At 40.7% G+C, this 16,356-nt stretch overlaps 1 protein-coding gene across 1 annotated transcript; it reads left to right on the top strand.

The window, feature by feature from the left end:
• The first annotated feature begins 2,452 nt into the window (after positions 1 to 2,452).
• On the top strand, positions 2,453 to 15,288 carry tshz3a (teashirt zinc finger homeobox 3a). The gene is made up of 2 exons (XM_067420272.1): positions 2,453 to 3,088; positions 10,675 to 15,288. The coding sequence occupies exons 1-2, from the start codon at positions 3,049 to 3,051 to the stop codon at positions 13,689 to 13,691; spliced, it is 3,057 nt and encodes a 1,018-aa protein (XP_067276373.1). The 5' UTR covers positions 2,453 to 3,048; the 3' UTR covers positions 13,692 to 15,288.
• The last annotated feature ends 1,068 nt before the right edge of the window (positions 15,289 to 16,356 follow it).

Raw genomic sequence — 16,356 nt, 5'->3', positions numbered from 1 at the left:
CAAATGTTTGAAGTGACCGTGGCCACTTTTACTAAAATGGCATATCCCTCTCGAATGGAATTACATAAATTCACCAAACTCGGTACACTTATGTATGGCCTCAGTCTGTGGTCCAATGAAGTTCGAGCCTCTGTCAGACCGGGTTAACAGAGGCCGATCAGATTTAAACTCGCTGGGCATGTAAAGGGTCTTTTCCATATGATGTTCCTAGTTGTTTACAGGGTTTCTAAATAAAACATAATACCTTTTTTTATGCATGTTCTTAAAATCCTTGAAATCCATTAAAGCCACAATATGTAATTTTTGCCACTAGAGGCCGCTTATTCAAAACAAAGGCCTAGCTTGATGACGCCTTTATTTCGCAGAGCTTTTATTATGCCGGAGACCGCTTCCGCTTCTTCCACTCATAGGGTAACGCAGCGCTGTTTAATCATATCAGATATCAGAGAGATAAATGATTGTGTTTGTTTGATAATTAAGTTGAGACTGAGCCCCGTCAGATAATTATTCCAGCCGCTTTCAAAATAATCCCTCCCCCATGTGAACTGATGAGCAGGAGCTCATTAAATATGCAAATCTTCTCCAATCCTAACCGTGGGCATTTACTTCTAAGTCTTCAGTGCGGCACGCCCATCAAAACCAAGCGTTTTGAGGAGAGCCTCAAAACCAATGTAGAAAATAGCCTATTACCTATTAGTTATGATGTTTTTGAATGTAAAAACTATGCAAACGTCATAAGTTGACCTCAGAGGGGGGGGGGGGGGTGAAACACTCAGTTTCAGTCAATCTCATGTCAATCTTGAGTACCTATAGAGTAGTATTGCATCCTTCATATCTCCAAAAAGTCTTTAGTTTTATCATATTTATAAAAGAAATATAGGCTGTACCGAGTCTTTCCGGAAAAAAACGAGCGCCTGGAGGCGCATCGTGTGGGCGGAGCTAAAGAATGACGAGTGCGCACAAAGCGGTGACGTCCTCAAGCGTGGAGAAGAAAATGCTACCCAGATTCAGCTAATAGATATATGATCCAGAATTAGATCCGGAGGCAGAAATAAATTGAACAGGAGAAGCAGCAACAGCAGGACGTCCGTCTCTGTGGTATGTACTGTATTTAGTGGCCTGTCAACATTTGTGTGTGTTTACTCGCAGTTTATGAGGACATGATTCGGTTTATGGACTATTGTATGCGACTAAACCTTAGCAGTAGCAAGCAAAATGGTTTTGCACGTCAGACTAGTGTAACGTTACAGAGAACAACAATGGAGTAACCGCGCATTTGAACGACGAAGCACGCTTTGTGAGAACGCTAAGTTTATGTTTGGGTGGTTTTACAATAAACAAACTGACACCTATAGTGGTCAGCTAAACAAATGTATTTAAACACACACCATAGATCGCATGCTCCATTGATAAATTAACTACACCATCGTGTCGTTTACTGATGTTTACTCACGCGACGATAGCCAACAGCATAGACATTTGAAGCAGTTTACTCACCGCCTGCTTCCAAAGCAGGACCGAACCATTATCGCTGGGACCGCTCCGTCAAAAACACACTTCTTTGGTATGATTTGGTGAAGTCCTGTGACAGCAGTGACCGTGGAGATCCACTTTGCGACGCGACTGAAGCGATGTTGTGAAGCTTCCCGTCATTTCTGCGCTCAAATCGCTGCCTTCCCGGAATGCTGTGCTGAAGCGTTGAAGTCGCTTGATGTCACCCATAGGAATAAAGTGGAGCGGGGTGCGGACTATTACGACAAGTGTTCACGGACGAGCGGATCTGCAGCTGAGAGAGTGTTTACAGGCGTGCATTTCCTCTCTCGCTCTAGTCACGCGCGCGCGCACCCTATGTTTAGGATCGGAATCCAAGTCTTTAACAGTGTAAAAAGCTCAGTATGCATGAAACAGCATTTCACCACCCCCCCCCCCCTTTAACAAATGTCAGCAAGATTTTAATAATGCATTAGTAAATATTAAAATGAACAAAGATAAATAAATGGTTTATACGTGCAGTTAATTCTTAGGTCATGTTAACTAATGCCTTATTGTACTTAAAGTGTACTTAGATGACATGTTCTAGAGGTTTTTGGATATTTTCATCTAAAAATCATACATATTGTGCCTTTAATAGCTGCTTGCAGCTATACTTTTGTCAAAAAAACAAATTTCATGCACATCTTATTTACATATCTTACATATATTATAGTGTAATGATGCTTAAAAATGGAATGTCTTCAATGTAAACTGCATATCAATGCAGAACGAAAATGCACTTTAACGGTTAATGGACATCTAAACATCTAGTAGGCTAGTTAGGCTAAAACGGTTAAATCTGTAAAATACTAAACAAACGTCTTTTTTTCTGGGTGTGCCCATTAAAGGGTTAAGTTACATCCTTCTTGTCAGTGGTCTTGTTAATGCACTCTTAAGTGACATATTGGCAGTGTCTCAAAACCTTACGAGCTGCCTACCTAGACTGCATATTTGGGCATGGCCGGGATTGTGCGTGGGAGTGACCGATAGGAGCACAGGAAGCGTTGTTTGTCTACTATTGTATAATTGTTGGTCACTACGCACGCATGGTATCTTTGGTCTGCGTCGCGTCTCTCTGAATCTCTATCTTGCGCCATCGAGTTAAACGGTGTGTAACTTTTATTAACTTCTAATCGCGACACGAACCCCCTGCGTGTTGTGCCATTCCGTTGCATATTATCTAGCTGTTGTGGACACAGCCAGACGGCGTGAACGCCCCTATACTTTCTGCGAGTGAATCGTTTACCGCGGACTTTTGAGTGACGTGACAAACTCGTAGCGATCGGCGAGGCGTTACTGTCCTGCCGTGCAGATTTCCTCATCACTCCAGCGTACTGGCTCTAAACAAAGACTACCACTGAACACGGAGCACCTGGGCTTTTCCTATGCCCAAAGCGAAGTGGCGTAGCTTTTTTGACAGCGCTGTACTTTTGTTTAATGGTGACACGTCTGACTGGGAGCATACATAGTTGAATATCGTTTCAGGTTGCGTATAGACACAGTCTGCGCGTAAGTATGCCGAGAAGAAAACAGCAGGCGCCGAAACGAGCGGCAGGTAAGTTTATCTGAATTTTATAAGATGCTCTTGTGCATCTGTCATCGTTTAAGTACATTTAATAATGAACTAAATCTGTGTGTAGTCGCTTTTAATCGCCTAGAATATTTTTACGTAAACATATGCTAATTCGAGTTATACTTTTTGTCATATTGGCTTCTTTTTTTTTTGTAAGACGTTATTTAAAGGTACAGTAAAACGTAGTTCGTACTAAAATCACTTGAATTTAGCTTTTGAATAATGCCAAGCTTATATTTTGAATTTTTGTGGGGTTTAAAGTCCAGATAGTGTAACTGTCTGGATATTGTAGTAAAAATAATAGTAAAAAATAAAAAGAAACAACTAATTCAAAGGCTGCAGGCTGCAGCTCTTTTAAAAGAGAAGGAGATATGTTGGCATACAGTTAGTAGTTTGCCTTTTTTTTTTTTCTCTCTTTTTTTTTTTTTTTTACAGAGATAAGTAATTTGTTTTAAAATACTAAGATTTTCAACAACAAAAAAAGCCTTTGGTATTACCAACATCCAGGAAGCCATTTTGTTGTCATGTGACAAAAACAAACAAACAAAAAACATAAACCAGGAAAGACCCATTTAGACCCTCAGTATTCATATCAAGGTAATTAAGTTGTTGCACATTACGTTGAAATATTAAATATGATATGTAGATACAATCATTTTCAATCCATCTTAAATATAAATATTCAATTTTAAAAACTTTACCAGCATTTTAAATCAGATTTGTTAAAAAAGACAATCCTTTTTATCGACTCATCATTTACACATAACCTTATCAGACTCTTTTCACTTCTTGAAAGAAGTGAGAACCACTGAAACTGCCTTCATATTAACCAAAACATTATCTGTCTGGTTAATAGATCCTATCCTATTATTTGAAAGAGGAGGAGTTCTGGTGCATCTTATATTTATAGCAGAGCTCTTTGAAACAGATACAAAGCCATTATTATATAGCCTTTGCTGTTTGTGTGTGTGTGTGTTTGAGGCAGAGATGATGTGGAGTTTAATGGAGGGGTATGGCTTGCTCTGTTAGACTGGCCTGTCAGAACAGCTTTGTCTCATGTTGGATTTAATTGTTATCCTTGTGACAGCCTCATCCATCAAAGGCTTTAATGGTCAATCAGAGCAAGGCCATGTGAGTGCTCTCCTTCTTTTTCCCATAAGCTTGCCTAGGCTTTTATTTAATCAGTATGCTCCACCAAACTTCACTCATGGACCCTGTGCAGAGTGGTTGACCATGGTGGTTTACAAGTGTGAGTCTATGGTTTACAGGTATTAACACATTTAGTGATGTGCTATTTACTTTTAATTTGATGATGACCCAATTATTGATTCTGGGATGCATGGTTTTTCTCTGTAGAGGATGTAACGCTCGATAGCCGATCTTGTAGGTGAAGTCTTAATGAGAGCAAAGTATTATTTTCCCATCTATCCCACTGTCACCCTAAAGGTTAGCAGTGCTCTTTAAAAATAAACATTTTGCTTTGCTTTATTTGAGTACATAATTAGCTGTAAACTTGATGGATTCCTGACATGTGTGATGATTGGAGATGACAAGGTATCCATCTGTCACCAAGTCATATTAGGTTTGTGCTCCCTTGATGTAATCAAGTTGATAATAGCCACTCCTGCTGGCCTTTCCTATTGCCATAACCCAATTTAGCACCTTTACGTGACAAATTAGCTTTTTGGTGCCTGTCTGGAATCTAGACGATTCTGAACTGTTATGAGGAGACAAACATGTGGAACCACCTACAGTCCTTCTGAAATGGATGTTTTCATCTGTCTTTTAGGCTTTGAGCCATATTTGGAATGACAGATTAGACATCAAATCTATTTTGAGAGTTGTACTTTGCTTCAACTTTGTTAGTTAGATCTCTCTTCTGTCTGTGTGTGGGTTGATAATGTGAGTTAATCGGACACGCCTCTGCAAATCCCACAGGCCGCCCTGGCCAAAAATCTTCTCGGTTCTCAGGCTCTGTTGGGCGCGACTCCAGGCTCTGCCTTCTCCCTCTTTCTAAGGGTAAAATCAGTCGCTGTCAGATCTAAGGTGCGAGGCAGGTCATCCGGACAAGCGGCCATCAGTCATGCGTGGATGTGACGCAGGAGCTGGGCTTGATGGTGGCGGTGATGAAAGGGCAGGAAACCATAGAGGCCCACCATTCCCTAATCCAAACCAGTGTCAACATACCTCTCCAGCCAGGCATGTCTGTAATCACTGCCAACAGCTTCAAAACTGCTAGAACCCCATTGATTTACACATGGCTGAGACAAAAGACTAAAGTGTATTGCATACACATTTCACACATGCACACAGATTATGTGTTCATAACTGTTATTGATGTTTTAGTTGTGCTGGGCAAATTTAGTTTTACTTTGCGAATATTAATTTTAATTTTTTAATACATACATTTTTACATTTTTTAATTTAATCCAGACTTTGTAAATCATAGCTGACTAAATAAGTAGAAGCCTTTTACTAGAGCGTATAATAGGTTATAATAGGTTCAAGCGTGTCTTTGATTATTAAAAGGGAAAATCTAGTTAAAAACAGGTATAATAGTTTCTGGGGGCTCACACCACATGAATTAACCTTGCTTTGTCATTAAATCAATCTGTGTGATTTTTCAAAGACTTATTACAGATTTTGCAGTGAAGCAAAACATTCTTATTTTCTAAGAAATAATCAAATATGGCAAAAAAAATCAGGACAGTTTGCTCACATTTATTTCACTTTATGCCCCCCCCCCAATTGTATGTATTGATACATTTTTTTTTAACAATACATCTAGCCACCCTCTCATTTGAACTAGCACTCTATTGCGGTTGTAAACTTATATGAATGTTACTTTGCTGTGTGAGAATGAAGACATCAATCTTCTGTTAAGAAGACACGAATCCATCTCTTTTTTTTCTCATGGGAGGTGGCTTTTAGCTTGTGGTCCATTTTAGAAAAATGAGTCAGTCTGGTCCTCAGGGGTCCAGAAACCAAACCCTGGTGGAGAAGATCAGCACAATGCCAAACCGTCAATTACCCTTTCAACAGAGCCGTTAATCACGCTGCCACCCTTTACTTCTGGCATCCTGACACATGTCATCTATCACGCGGGCTTTCCGAGACGCAGAGGGAGGGAAGAAAGGAGAAATATTGTTGAGAATTAGACGGAAAAGGCCGGGAAGAAAGTTGGGAAGTCAAAGATACAGGTCAAATGTTTAAAAGCGAAACCGAGATGGTGCTCTATAAGGTTTGTAGTTGGACTAAAATAAAGTGACACAAGCGAGAGAATTCAATAAATTGTCACACTGCTGAGTTAAGCTGTTAAGTCATTAAGTCATTGAAAGCCCTCTTTGGGTAGAGACCTCAGCCGATGACAGACTAAGATATATTACTGAGTATATGTTGAGCAAGTGAAATGCCAAATGAGTTCTAATTTAGCTTAATGCATGACAATTTCTACTTTAGCAAAAGGTAGGAATGTCTTTCTTTGCACATTTCAAAATGTTCACCTGCCAAACCCCGTTTTGAATCAATCAATCAGTCTGTCAATGGTCGACTTGACTTCTTAAGAATCCGCTTTTGCGTGCGCATTCATCTTCGTCTGTGGGTATTCACCTACGTGGATACATTTGTACGTGTTCAGGTCTGCGCATTCCCGTCCAAGCTAAAAATGACACGCATCACTCAAGCACAGCTGGCCTGTAAATGAACTCCAGCGTTCTCTCCTACAGCTCTAGCCCTGCTCCATGATGGATGCTCCTTTAAAGAAAGAGATTAATGAGAGGTAGGCGGCTTAGAGGACCATTTATCACAGTGAATATTATTTGGATGGCTGTGTAAGCCTGTAACCTGAGAGTTAGAGAGGCATAGACAGAGCACAGGGTCTTGGATGTCCTCTCTATGATGGATAGCTTTGCTTTCTTTCCATGTTTGTTACGAGACACCAGCTGTCCACCGGGTGGTCATTGCCGGATAAGATTGGGAGTTTGGTATTGCATTCCCAACGAACCCTTCCAGTATTCTCAGTGAACTCAATTCCTAGTTATCGGAAGCTCATTAAAGAGGGTAACTCCGGGACAAAGCCTCGCTTGAAAGGTTGGGGGGTGGGTAAGTGACAGTCTGGGGTTTTTTTTGATGTTGGTTTTTGCCCCCAACCTCCCCCACCATGTCCCTGCAGAGTAGAATTATGAGTGCCATCCATCTCACTGAGTTCTTTGATGCTGGGCCATCATCTCAGCAGCTGCTGGCTTAGATACACATAGAATTGTTGCCAATCACTCTTGGCAGCTGAGACACATCAGACACACTGTTGTCAAGGGGGAAAAGGAATCAAAGGCACACAGAGTGATAATTAGAGATATATCTCCTCTGAAAGGACGTTTGTGGTCGGTGGAATTCCTGTCAGCAGAGACTGTTTGCCTTCCTGCATTTACTGTAAATGGTCAGTTTTACGTTTCTCCAGCAGAGAAAGACAAACACTACAGAAAGTGTTAGACCCAGGGCACCGATATACGCCAACTTTGTTTGTTTTTCAGATTGAGGTTAAAAATTCACACTGTTCTTTTCTTCATTTGCAGCAAAGAACAAAACTATTTTTGGCATGGAGGCATGTCGACATGTTGCCTGAACGCTGCTTTATTTTGATCAAAGTGTCATGTGTTGCACATTAGCATGGCCTCAAGCAAGAACAATTCTCACAGTTAGCCTCAATCTGTATCGCACTTTGAGGTTGCAAGCAAGTCATGTGAGCTCCGAGGATCAAAAAAAGCTACAGTATACGAGTAGAAAGCTTTATGTCAAGCAACCATTCAAATGAATATCATAATCGTCTTATTGGGTATTATTGCAAAAGTACCTAACAAGATCTATGTAACCAGACTAATCTATCGCATGAAATGATTTTAACTTCATGTAAGAATTCGATTGTCTAGAATCACATAAAGAACAAAACAGTTATGATAGTTGATCACATTCCCAAAATATCCCTACTTTTAACTGTAATCATGTGTCTGACATGTCTTTGAGATATCAATAATGCATGCACATTGACCAAATAATGTTACATATATAGTACTTGATGCTCCAATTTAAATGTCTTATATGCTGTTTCTGTCTGTACGGTGGAGGGGGTTAATGATTGGTCATATGGAGACAAATGTAATGGTTACATAAATCAAACAGGACGAGTGCCACAAAAGTCTCCTGGATTTTTGTTCTGCCAGAGCTCATTGCACACATCACATTTTATTAGCTTAATAAATCACCCAGGCTGTCAATCAAGCCTTTTGAGAATAATTGGTTATGGTAGGTGCCCCCTGAGATGGATTATAAATCATTTGAGGTTAAAGATTGTGTTCAAACTTGGTGGGCATGGGTTTTAGTACACACGCACACGTTTGTGATTTTTTTTTTCCTTCTTTTTTTCCTTAGGATGAATCTTAGGATCCCCCCCCCCCCCTCCTTTATATGTGGACAGATTGGAAATACATCTTTACAATATGTACTTTAACAAACTCAGTGGGCTAAAGTTGACTTATCCTGTTTTTTATTTTTTCTGGTTTAACAAAGAAAAAAAAAGTTACAGTCTTGTAGTTTTCAGGTTTAAAAGCAATTTGCCATTGTGGACCCTCAGTGTGTCATCGTAATTGTCTCAGGGATATGAGAGGGCAGGAAAATGATCATGTCATTGTAGTTACACCTGGTTCACCCTCTTTTCGAACTGCTTTGGAGTTCATGCCAAATCAGGCCTTTCAAATGACATCTTTTGATCAAGGCTGTCGGCCACGATCAGAGGAGATTGGCAAGTAATGGATACCTAGTGACAGTCCAAATCTACAGAGGGGATAAGACTGGCCTGCACCTGCCAGTTATCCTTTAGAACCCCCATCCTGCAGGCCGCCTGGCTGACAGCCAGTGAGAGGCTAAATGAGAGAAGCGCAGGCTTGTGAGATTGTGTATTATCATTTGAAATGAGAGCTATTTGTGCTTTAACACTCTTGTCAGGACTGTGGTGGATCTTGTAAGAGAGAGAAGGGAAGAGAGACCGTTAGCGTGCCACAATGCACTTGAATCACATGCAGCAACACACCATGTTAGCTTGTAATTCAAGGCCTGCTGTATTTTCAAACATCTGACATGTCAAGCATTTTTTCTTTTGACATGAGCAACATAATCACAAATGCGCACACAAACAAGAGTGAATAGAGTGGAACAGGGAGGGGGGGGTATGGCTTTCAAGAGGGCATTTGTTCCACTTACGGAGTCAGAGTGACAGTGTCAAACTAGCAGGGGACAGGCTGTCAGGAGACGGGATCATCAGTCCCGAAGGACGGTGGTGGATGGGCTCTTTTGAGGGTGTGAGGGCAGCTGGCAGGGAGAAGGGCGACCGTGTCCCCTTGGATCTGTCATCTTGAGGTGCTCGAGCAGACACCTTTCTCGCAACACGTCACCTGTCCAAGGTGAACAGTCGTCAGGTGGGATTCAAAGTGACAGGTGGCTTATGTGCCGCCATCTTATGTCATTCCCCTTAACCTCTCAATCTATCTGTCCACCTTTTCCCTCTATCTATTTGTCTCTTCATATGTGCACAGGTGTGTGGACATGTGGGGAGGTGGGCCAAATGGTAGCAGGTGCAACCTCTTGTAAATAGCCTGATTATATGCTTAACAGCAAACCATTAGATTATAAAAAGCTTTGATGTTCACTTGACTAGACTAGACTATTTCGAAATCTACTTCTAGAAGAAAGTTGTGTCTTGGTCCTTTATTTGTTTGTGGATTCACAAGTGCGTATGTGCCATTCATAATTGAATTCAGTTTTTGCATTTGAATTAAGGCAAACAACAGTATACAGAATTGCAATTTGAATGCCAGGTTGGAAGAAAACTAGCCTGACAAGCCAGACCTACATCAAGATGTTTGGTCTGGAAACTCACTATTGACAGCTCAATCCGAGGGGCGGGATTAACGGTTGTCTTTCAAACTCCCTCTGCACGCAATAGGATAGACCTAAAACCACCCAGAGCAACGAGTGTGAAGCGGAGCTTGTTGATAGATTAAACTTTCGCCGTATCCGGTCAGCAAAACTCAAAACACATCTTCCCTTTTTAAGAATGACTTCAGTGCCGTTCTTTGTTCTTTTCTCAGAGAAAAGCTTAACTTAAGTCTTCCAGAATCGCAGTCAAAGCCGATTCAAAAGACAGCCATTTGCCAGATTCTGTGTGTTTACTAGTAGCACGCAAGCGCAACTCTGCTGTCACTTTAAGCCCCGCCCACCGACTCTATACACAATGTGATTGGCCCGACAGTCACAGCTCAGTCGTGTATTGAGAGTTTCTAGACGACACCCGCGACAGATTAGATTTGCTTCCACTAGGGTGCGTCTAGATTTCTAGGCTAGAAGAACACCTTTATTGAACTATTTTTAAATGGGAATTTTTCAACTTCATGTAGGGTGTGGCCCATTCGCTTAATTCATAGAAGAATATCATTAGGATTTGTTTTGTTTGTTGACCTTTCAAAGCTACTTTTATGGCATTTATTTAACTTTTTTTCTTTTTCTTTTCCCTCCTCTAGCTTATGATTCAGAGAATGTTAAGGAGAGCCCCATAGAGACTGGAAGCGATTGCTCAGTGACCAAGGAGAAACTACAGGATGAAAATGATTTGGGAGAAGATTTAAAAAACCCAGTGGATGAACAAGATTCTCCTCCTGCTGAGCTATCAGGCCATGATGTTGACAGTGAATCTCACATAAGTGAATCTAGTGACCACACGTCAGATACAGAGAGCACCCCGAACAAAAAAGAGGAGGAGGCTACAAGAGACTTTTTAGAAGACAGTTCTGAACACTCAGTATGTATTACAGACAGCCTAGAACAGATGAAGGCTATTTACAAAAGCTTCCTCAATAATCCCTACTGGTCCTTTTTGAACTTGAATTCCTCTCAACCGTATGCAGATGAACAGCCAGCCAGTACCAGCAGTAGCAGTAGCAGCAACAGCAGTCCTGGACGCAACTGTTATGATTGGCACCAGTCTGCTATCGCAAAGACATTCCAACAGGTTTCTCAGAAACAACCTATTGCACTTGAACCAAGTATTTTCTCCACTGTCCAGCTCTACCGCCAAAGCACTAAACTCTACGGATCCATCTTTACTGGTGCTAGCAAGTTCCACTGTAAAAGCTGCAGTGCAGCATATGACACGCTGCTTGATCTCACAGTTCACATGAATGAAACAGACCACTACCGTGATGACAATCTCGAAAGTGCTAGCAAGGGTGCCAAGTCATGGTCCAAGCCACGTAAGCGCTCCCTTTTGGAGATGGAGGGAAAAGAAGATGCCCAGAAAGTCCTACGCTGTATGTACTGTGGGCACTCTTTTGAATCTTTGCAAGACCTCAGCGTGCACATGATAAAGACCAAGCATTACCAAAAGGTTCCTCTGAGAGAGCCAAGAACAGCAATTGCTGCTAAAGTTGTGTCTTCGTTCAGGAAGAGGGTTCCAGTGGAGTTGAATGTTGCAAAATCTTTGCAAACCACAGAGCCGACAACAAGTCTTAACGATGGGCAGGCCAGTGATATTTTCCCAATGTATTCTGAGCAAACGGACAATAAAGACTTAAAAGATCAGAAGACAACAAGCCGTGGTGCACAGTTCAAGTCCCAGAATCTCAAATGTATGGAGTGTGGGATTTTGCATGACTCTATTCAGCACTTAAGTGCTCATATGGTGTTGACCGGCCACTTTGTTAAAGCTACCCACTCACTGCAAAAGAAAGTTAAGCTGCCTCATCCAAAAAGTAAGTCTGAGAAGTCTCAGTCAGATACATGTTCTTCCCCTCTCTCAGCCACAGGAATATTGGAGTCATCATCCATCACATCAGTAGCAACTGGGGACAACAAGAACAAGACACAAGAAATGACTTCTCAGAAAGACAGTGAATGCAAAGAGACTGCAAATGTAAAAGATGTTAATCAGAAGTTCAGCACATTAGCAACGTCTGATTACCTTACTGAAGATGATCTGAAAGAGAGTCCTAAAATGGATTTTGATATTCTAAAATCACTGGAGAATACAGTTACATCTGCCATTAACAAAGCACAGAGGGGTGCCCCAAGCTGGGGTGGTTACCAGAGCATTCATGCAGCTTATCAGTTACAAAACCATCTGAAACCTGCTCTGCATAACTCAAGCTATATTTCTTCTTTAAAACAATCAGCCAGTAGTCAGGAAGTCCAGGCTTTAGACAAAAGTCATTTGATTCTTCCAAGAGCTTCCTCAACCACAGTTAATCTCCATGAGGAGAACAAACTGGAAAATAAAGTAACAGTAAAAGTTGCTGAAGTAGACTCTCAATTTAATGACTTGAATGGGCAGGGATCACCACATCGGCAGCTGCTGAGTCTTAAAGGGAAATCACTAGTGTCAAAATCTCCAAGTCTGGATAGTATGACATCTATGAGCAATGTCACTGAGGGTAACACAAATGAAAGGGAAATTCAGAAGCACACGCAAGACTTCAGAACTCACACCACCTCCACTTCAGATCTGTATGATGATGCTGGCCTATTATCTGCTCACCCTGAGCCAAAACAACCTTCTGTCAGCCCTCTAAGTGCCCTTCAGTCTGTTATGAACCTTCATTTGGGTAAAGCTGCCAAACCACTACGGCCTGTCCAGGACCCTATGAGTATGCTTCTCAGGATGAGCAACAGCATGGCGGAAAGGGCCGCTCTCGCCGGTCCATCTGGACACTCGACAAAACTTAGCCAGTTAAATTCAGACTGCAATGAAATTTGCAGAGACCAACCGATAGACTTGTCCAAAGGCAAAAGCGAACAATGTCTCAGAGCTGCCGCCCTCCCAGGCAAAGCTGTGAGTTCCTCTGTGTCTGGTGCATCTGTAAGTGAGTCAACTATTTCAAAAATCTTCACACCAGTGAGTCCTTTGCGTGAAAATGCCCTCTCTGACATATCAGACATGTTGCGAAATCTCTCAGACTCTCGAGGTTTGAAGCCCCCAACACTTTTATGTAGGCCAGAGCCGTCAGAAATAGAGGGTTCACATACTTCAGATGAGGCAGAGGATACGTCAATTGTGCAAAAACGTAAAGGTAGGCAGTCGCACTGGAAACCCCAGCACTTGCTGATTTTGCAGGCTCAGTTCACGTCCTGCCTCAGGCAGACAGCTGATGGGAAGTATGTGATATCAGACTTGAGCTCACAGGAAAGGATGGTCATATCACATATAACTGGTCTATCTATGACAACCATCAGCCACTGGCTGGCCAATGTGAAATACCAGCTTAGAAGAACAGGCAGAACAAAGTTTATAAAGAACGTTGACTCAGGACACCCAGTTTTCTACTGTAGTGAATGTGCAACACAGTTCCAAGCTTGTTCTACATACATCTGTCACCTTGAGGCACACCTCGGGTTTAAAATTAAAGACTTGGCTAAACTTTCTTCTAAGGATGTCAACCGGAAGATTACAAAGTATTCTAAAAGCACTAACATAAAACCTGTGCTTCCAGCTGTATCGCCAGCTAGAGGATGTCAGGAGCAACTGCTAGCAGTGCCAGCGCTGTAACATACAAACGAAATATAAAATCGTACAGTTAACATTGTATGCCAGGATATTTATTGTACTCTATGTTGAGAACAAACAGTAGGATCATAGTGTAAGGATTCATTCAGTCACTTATATATTGGTGCATTAACATACACAATTGGCCTTGTAGGCTAAGCTTTGTGATCATTGGTGTTGTCATGGGGATTTAGCATTACAAGTTCTACCATCTTAACCAGATAAACACTCTGTATAACAAATCTATTATATGTAAACATGTGTCTTAAAATTACGAACATTCTTAAAAAATCATGAACATTTTGGGGGGAGAAAAGTTTCTGTTCTGATGATAAAAGAATGTGCATTTGTACATAGATCAACTGTTATGTATATTTTCCAAAATATGGCTTGCTTTCATTATTGCCTGAGCTACTACTTAGTTTGTGCATAAGGACGCTGATTTATTTAGATGTATACCTAAAGAACTGTATATAAAGTGTTATAAAAGACTTGAACGTCTTAAACCTTTTTGTTGTTAAATGCCATGACTTGCTTTTTTACAGACACATTTTTTTAACTTCTGTATCACTTAATTTTTATTCTAGCCAGATTTGTTAATCTGACTGTTTAACCAGACTGTTTTTATTTACGCCATTTTTGTTGAATGTTAATACATTGAATGAGGCATGCCATCATATATGTGAAAATAAAAAACCCCTGCAATCTTTTTATAGAAAAAAACTGAATTAGAGAAAGAAAAAAAAACTAAGCCTGTTTGTCTTTTTCTTAAATATTTGACTCTGTCATACATGCAATTCACATTTTTATTAAATTTAAATTGTTTTCCATTAAATTGGCACCATGATATCAGTATTCTAATAAGACATTTAAAGCCCATTGTTTAATTAGTCACCCAAGAGTCCAACACACTTATTTTTCACACTCAATAATCTTATGACTGAGCAGTCAGATCAAGGCTTTTCATATTTTGAAATGTCATGATTGTGCTGCAGTTACTTAGAGCAGCTCTTTTTACACTTACCATGCCAAGTTTAAACACTCAGATATCTGTACTCTTTGTAATTTTAGCTTGTTTCCCATCTAGTATTGGCAGATAGAATTGAATTGACATTGTTGTGTACTTTTTGTTTTGTTCATTTGGTACAGTGAATTCAGTGGGGGTAGTCACGCCTCAGTGGTAATAAAATAAGAGAAAGAGAGAGAAGTGCTCCCTGTCAAAGTCACATCAGCCTATGTCATCGCTCTAATGAATATCATCTAAATTGCTTTGTATATCTGAACAGTTTGGATGTCAATCTAATTTGAGTGCATGCACTGATGGGAAGGGGCTCAGACTAATGAGAAGAGAGCTACGTTTGACAGTGCAATAAGCTTCAACCTGATCAGACAAGTTTGAACAGGAATTCTGACACATGTGCCAATCGAAAAAAAGTTGATGTGAAAACAGTCGCTTGAATTTGATGTGAAATGCTGTACAGATTGTACTAGCGTCATCCTTATTTCTTGTCTGACATCTTATCTGAAGTTAGCTGTTATAAAACTATAGCATGTGGGCCAGTACCTTAAAAATGATATATGATTAAACGTTTCAAAAACATCTCAACTTCTAGAGTGGATCTGTTCTGGTGTAATTAGCAGAACTTTTTCATGGTTAACCTGAAATAAATTGATCACTGAGCTAGAACAATCTTCATCTTATCATGGCCTCTTGGAAATCATGTTCACCCGCTTCTTGAGTGTCAGTTCGTATTGTGACCAGACCTGAGTTGATGTGACAGTTTATGACAGCTCCAGAGCACTCATGGGACAGAATCGAGGCAGCTGCCCACAGAGTCCACACTGACTGAATTATTCTCAGCACAAGGGTATGGGTTAAGGTCATTTTCCTTTTCTTAAAGAATGGGAAAATTGTCCTACTACTGAAGTACAGTCAGTTTAAATCAAGTTGGACATCATTTATGCTGAAGTGCTTTAAACATGATATTGGTTCAGTCATGGAAGATCATGGGTTATCAGTACGAAGAACTACGGTGCATTGCATCCTTTTCGATCTGCCCAATAAGCGAACTCAAGAAAGTTGTTGTACGTCCAAAATCTTTAACAGCTGGACAGGGAATATTTTGAGCAGCTGAATTGCTATTCACTAGCATTTCCCCAGACAGCTGTCAAGAGCATTTTGGCATGATAGCTGACAGATTTGCAAAAGACACTCGTTTCAGGGCATTACACCATACATTGTTAATTTAATGCATGATGACACGACCAATTATAGTGAGCTACATGCTCAAATAGCATGTCAAAAGCTGTGTATCAATCCGTTTGATCCTGTTTTCCAACACCTTAAGTGATACCTTAAGCAACATTTCTGACTGCGAGTGAAGTGCTGACCAAGTAAAACGCTTGAGAGGAACACACTGGCTGATCTAGCTATATTTGCAAGAAAAGGAAGGTCTAAAACAAGATGTGTTGGTGTATAAATAAAAGCATATATTTCATTTTTATACACTAGAGTGTACCAAACAACCCCAAGAGAACTGAGTTGGATATCTCACTGTGAACCAGTTTTAGTTTTGCTCAATTTATTATTTTATTCCCTGCCTCTCTTGACAGAATTTAGAAACAAGAATCTCTGTTGAACATGTTGGCTGCACCATCCTACAGAATC

The sequence above is a fragment of the Pseudorasbora parva genome, chromosome 16 (assembly GCF_024679245.1).
Source record: "Pseudorasbora parva isolate DD20220531a chromosome 16, ASM2467924v1, whole genome shotgun sequence".
In the NCBI taxonomy this organism is placed as follows: Eukaryota; Metazoa; Chordata; class Actinopteri; order Cypriniformes; family Gobionidae; genus Pseudorasbora; species Pseudorasbora parva.
This window is presented reverse-complemented; position numbering and strand designations above follow the sequence as displayed.

What these genes read in the sequence shown, in the direction of transcription:
- tshz3a (XM_067420272.1), top strand. Translation starts at nt 3,049, where the DNA reads ATGCCGAGAAGAAAACAGCAGGCGCCGAAACGAGCGGCAG. An exon ending in GGCGCCGAAACGAGCGGCAG is followed by an intron (nt 3,089 to 10,674) that starts GTAAGTTTATCT and finishes TCCCTCCTCTAG; the next exon opens with CTTATGATTCAGAGAATGTT.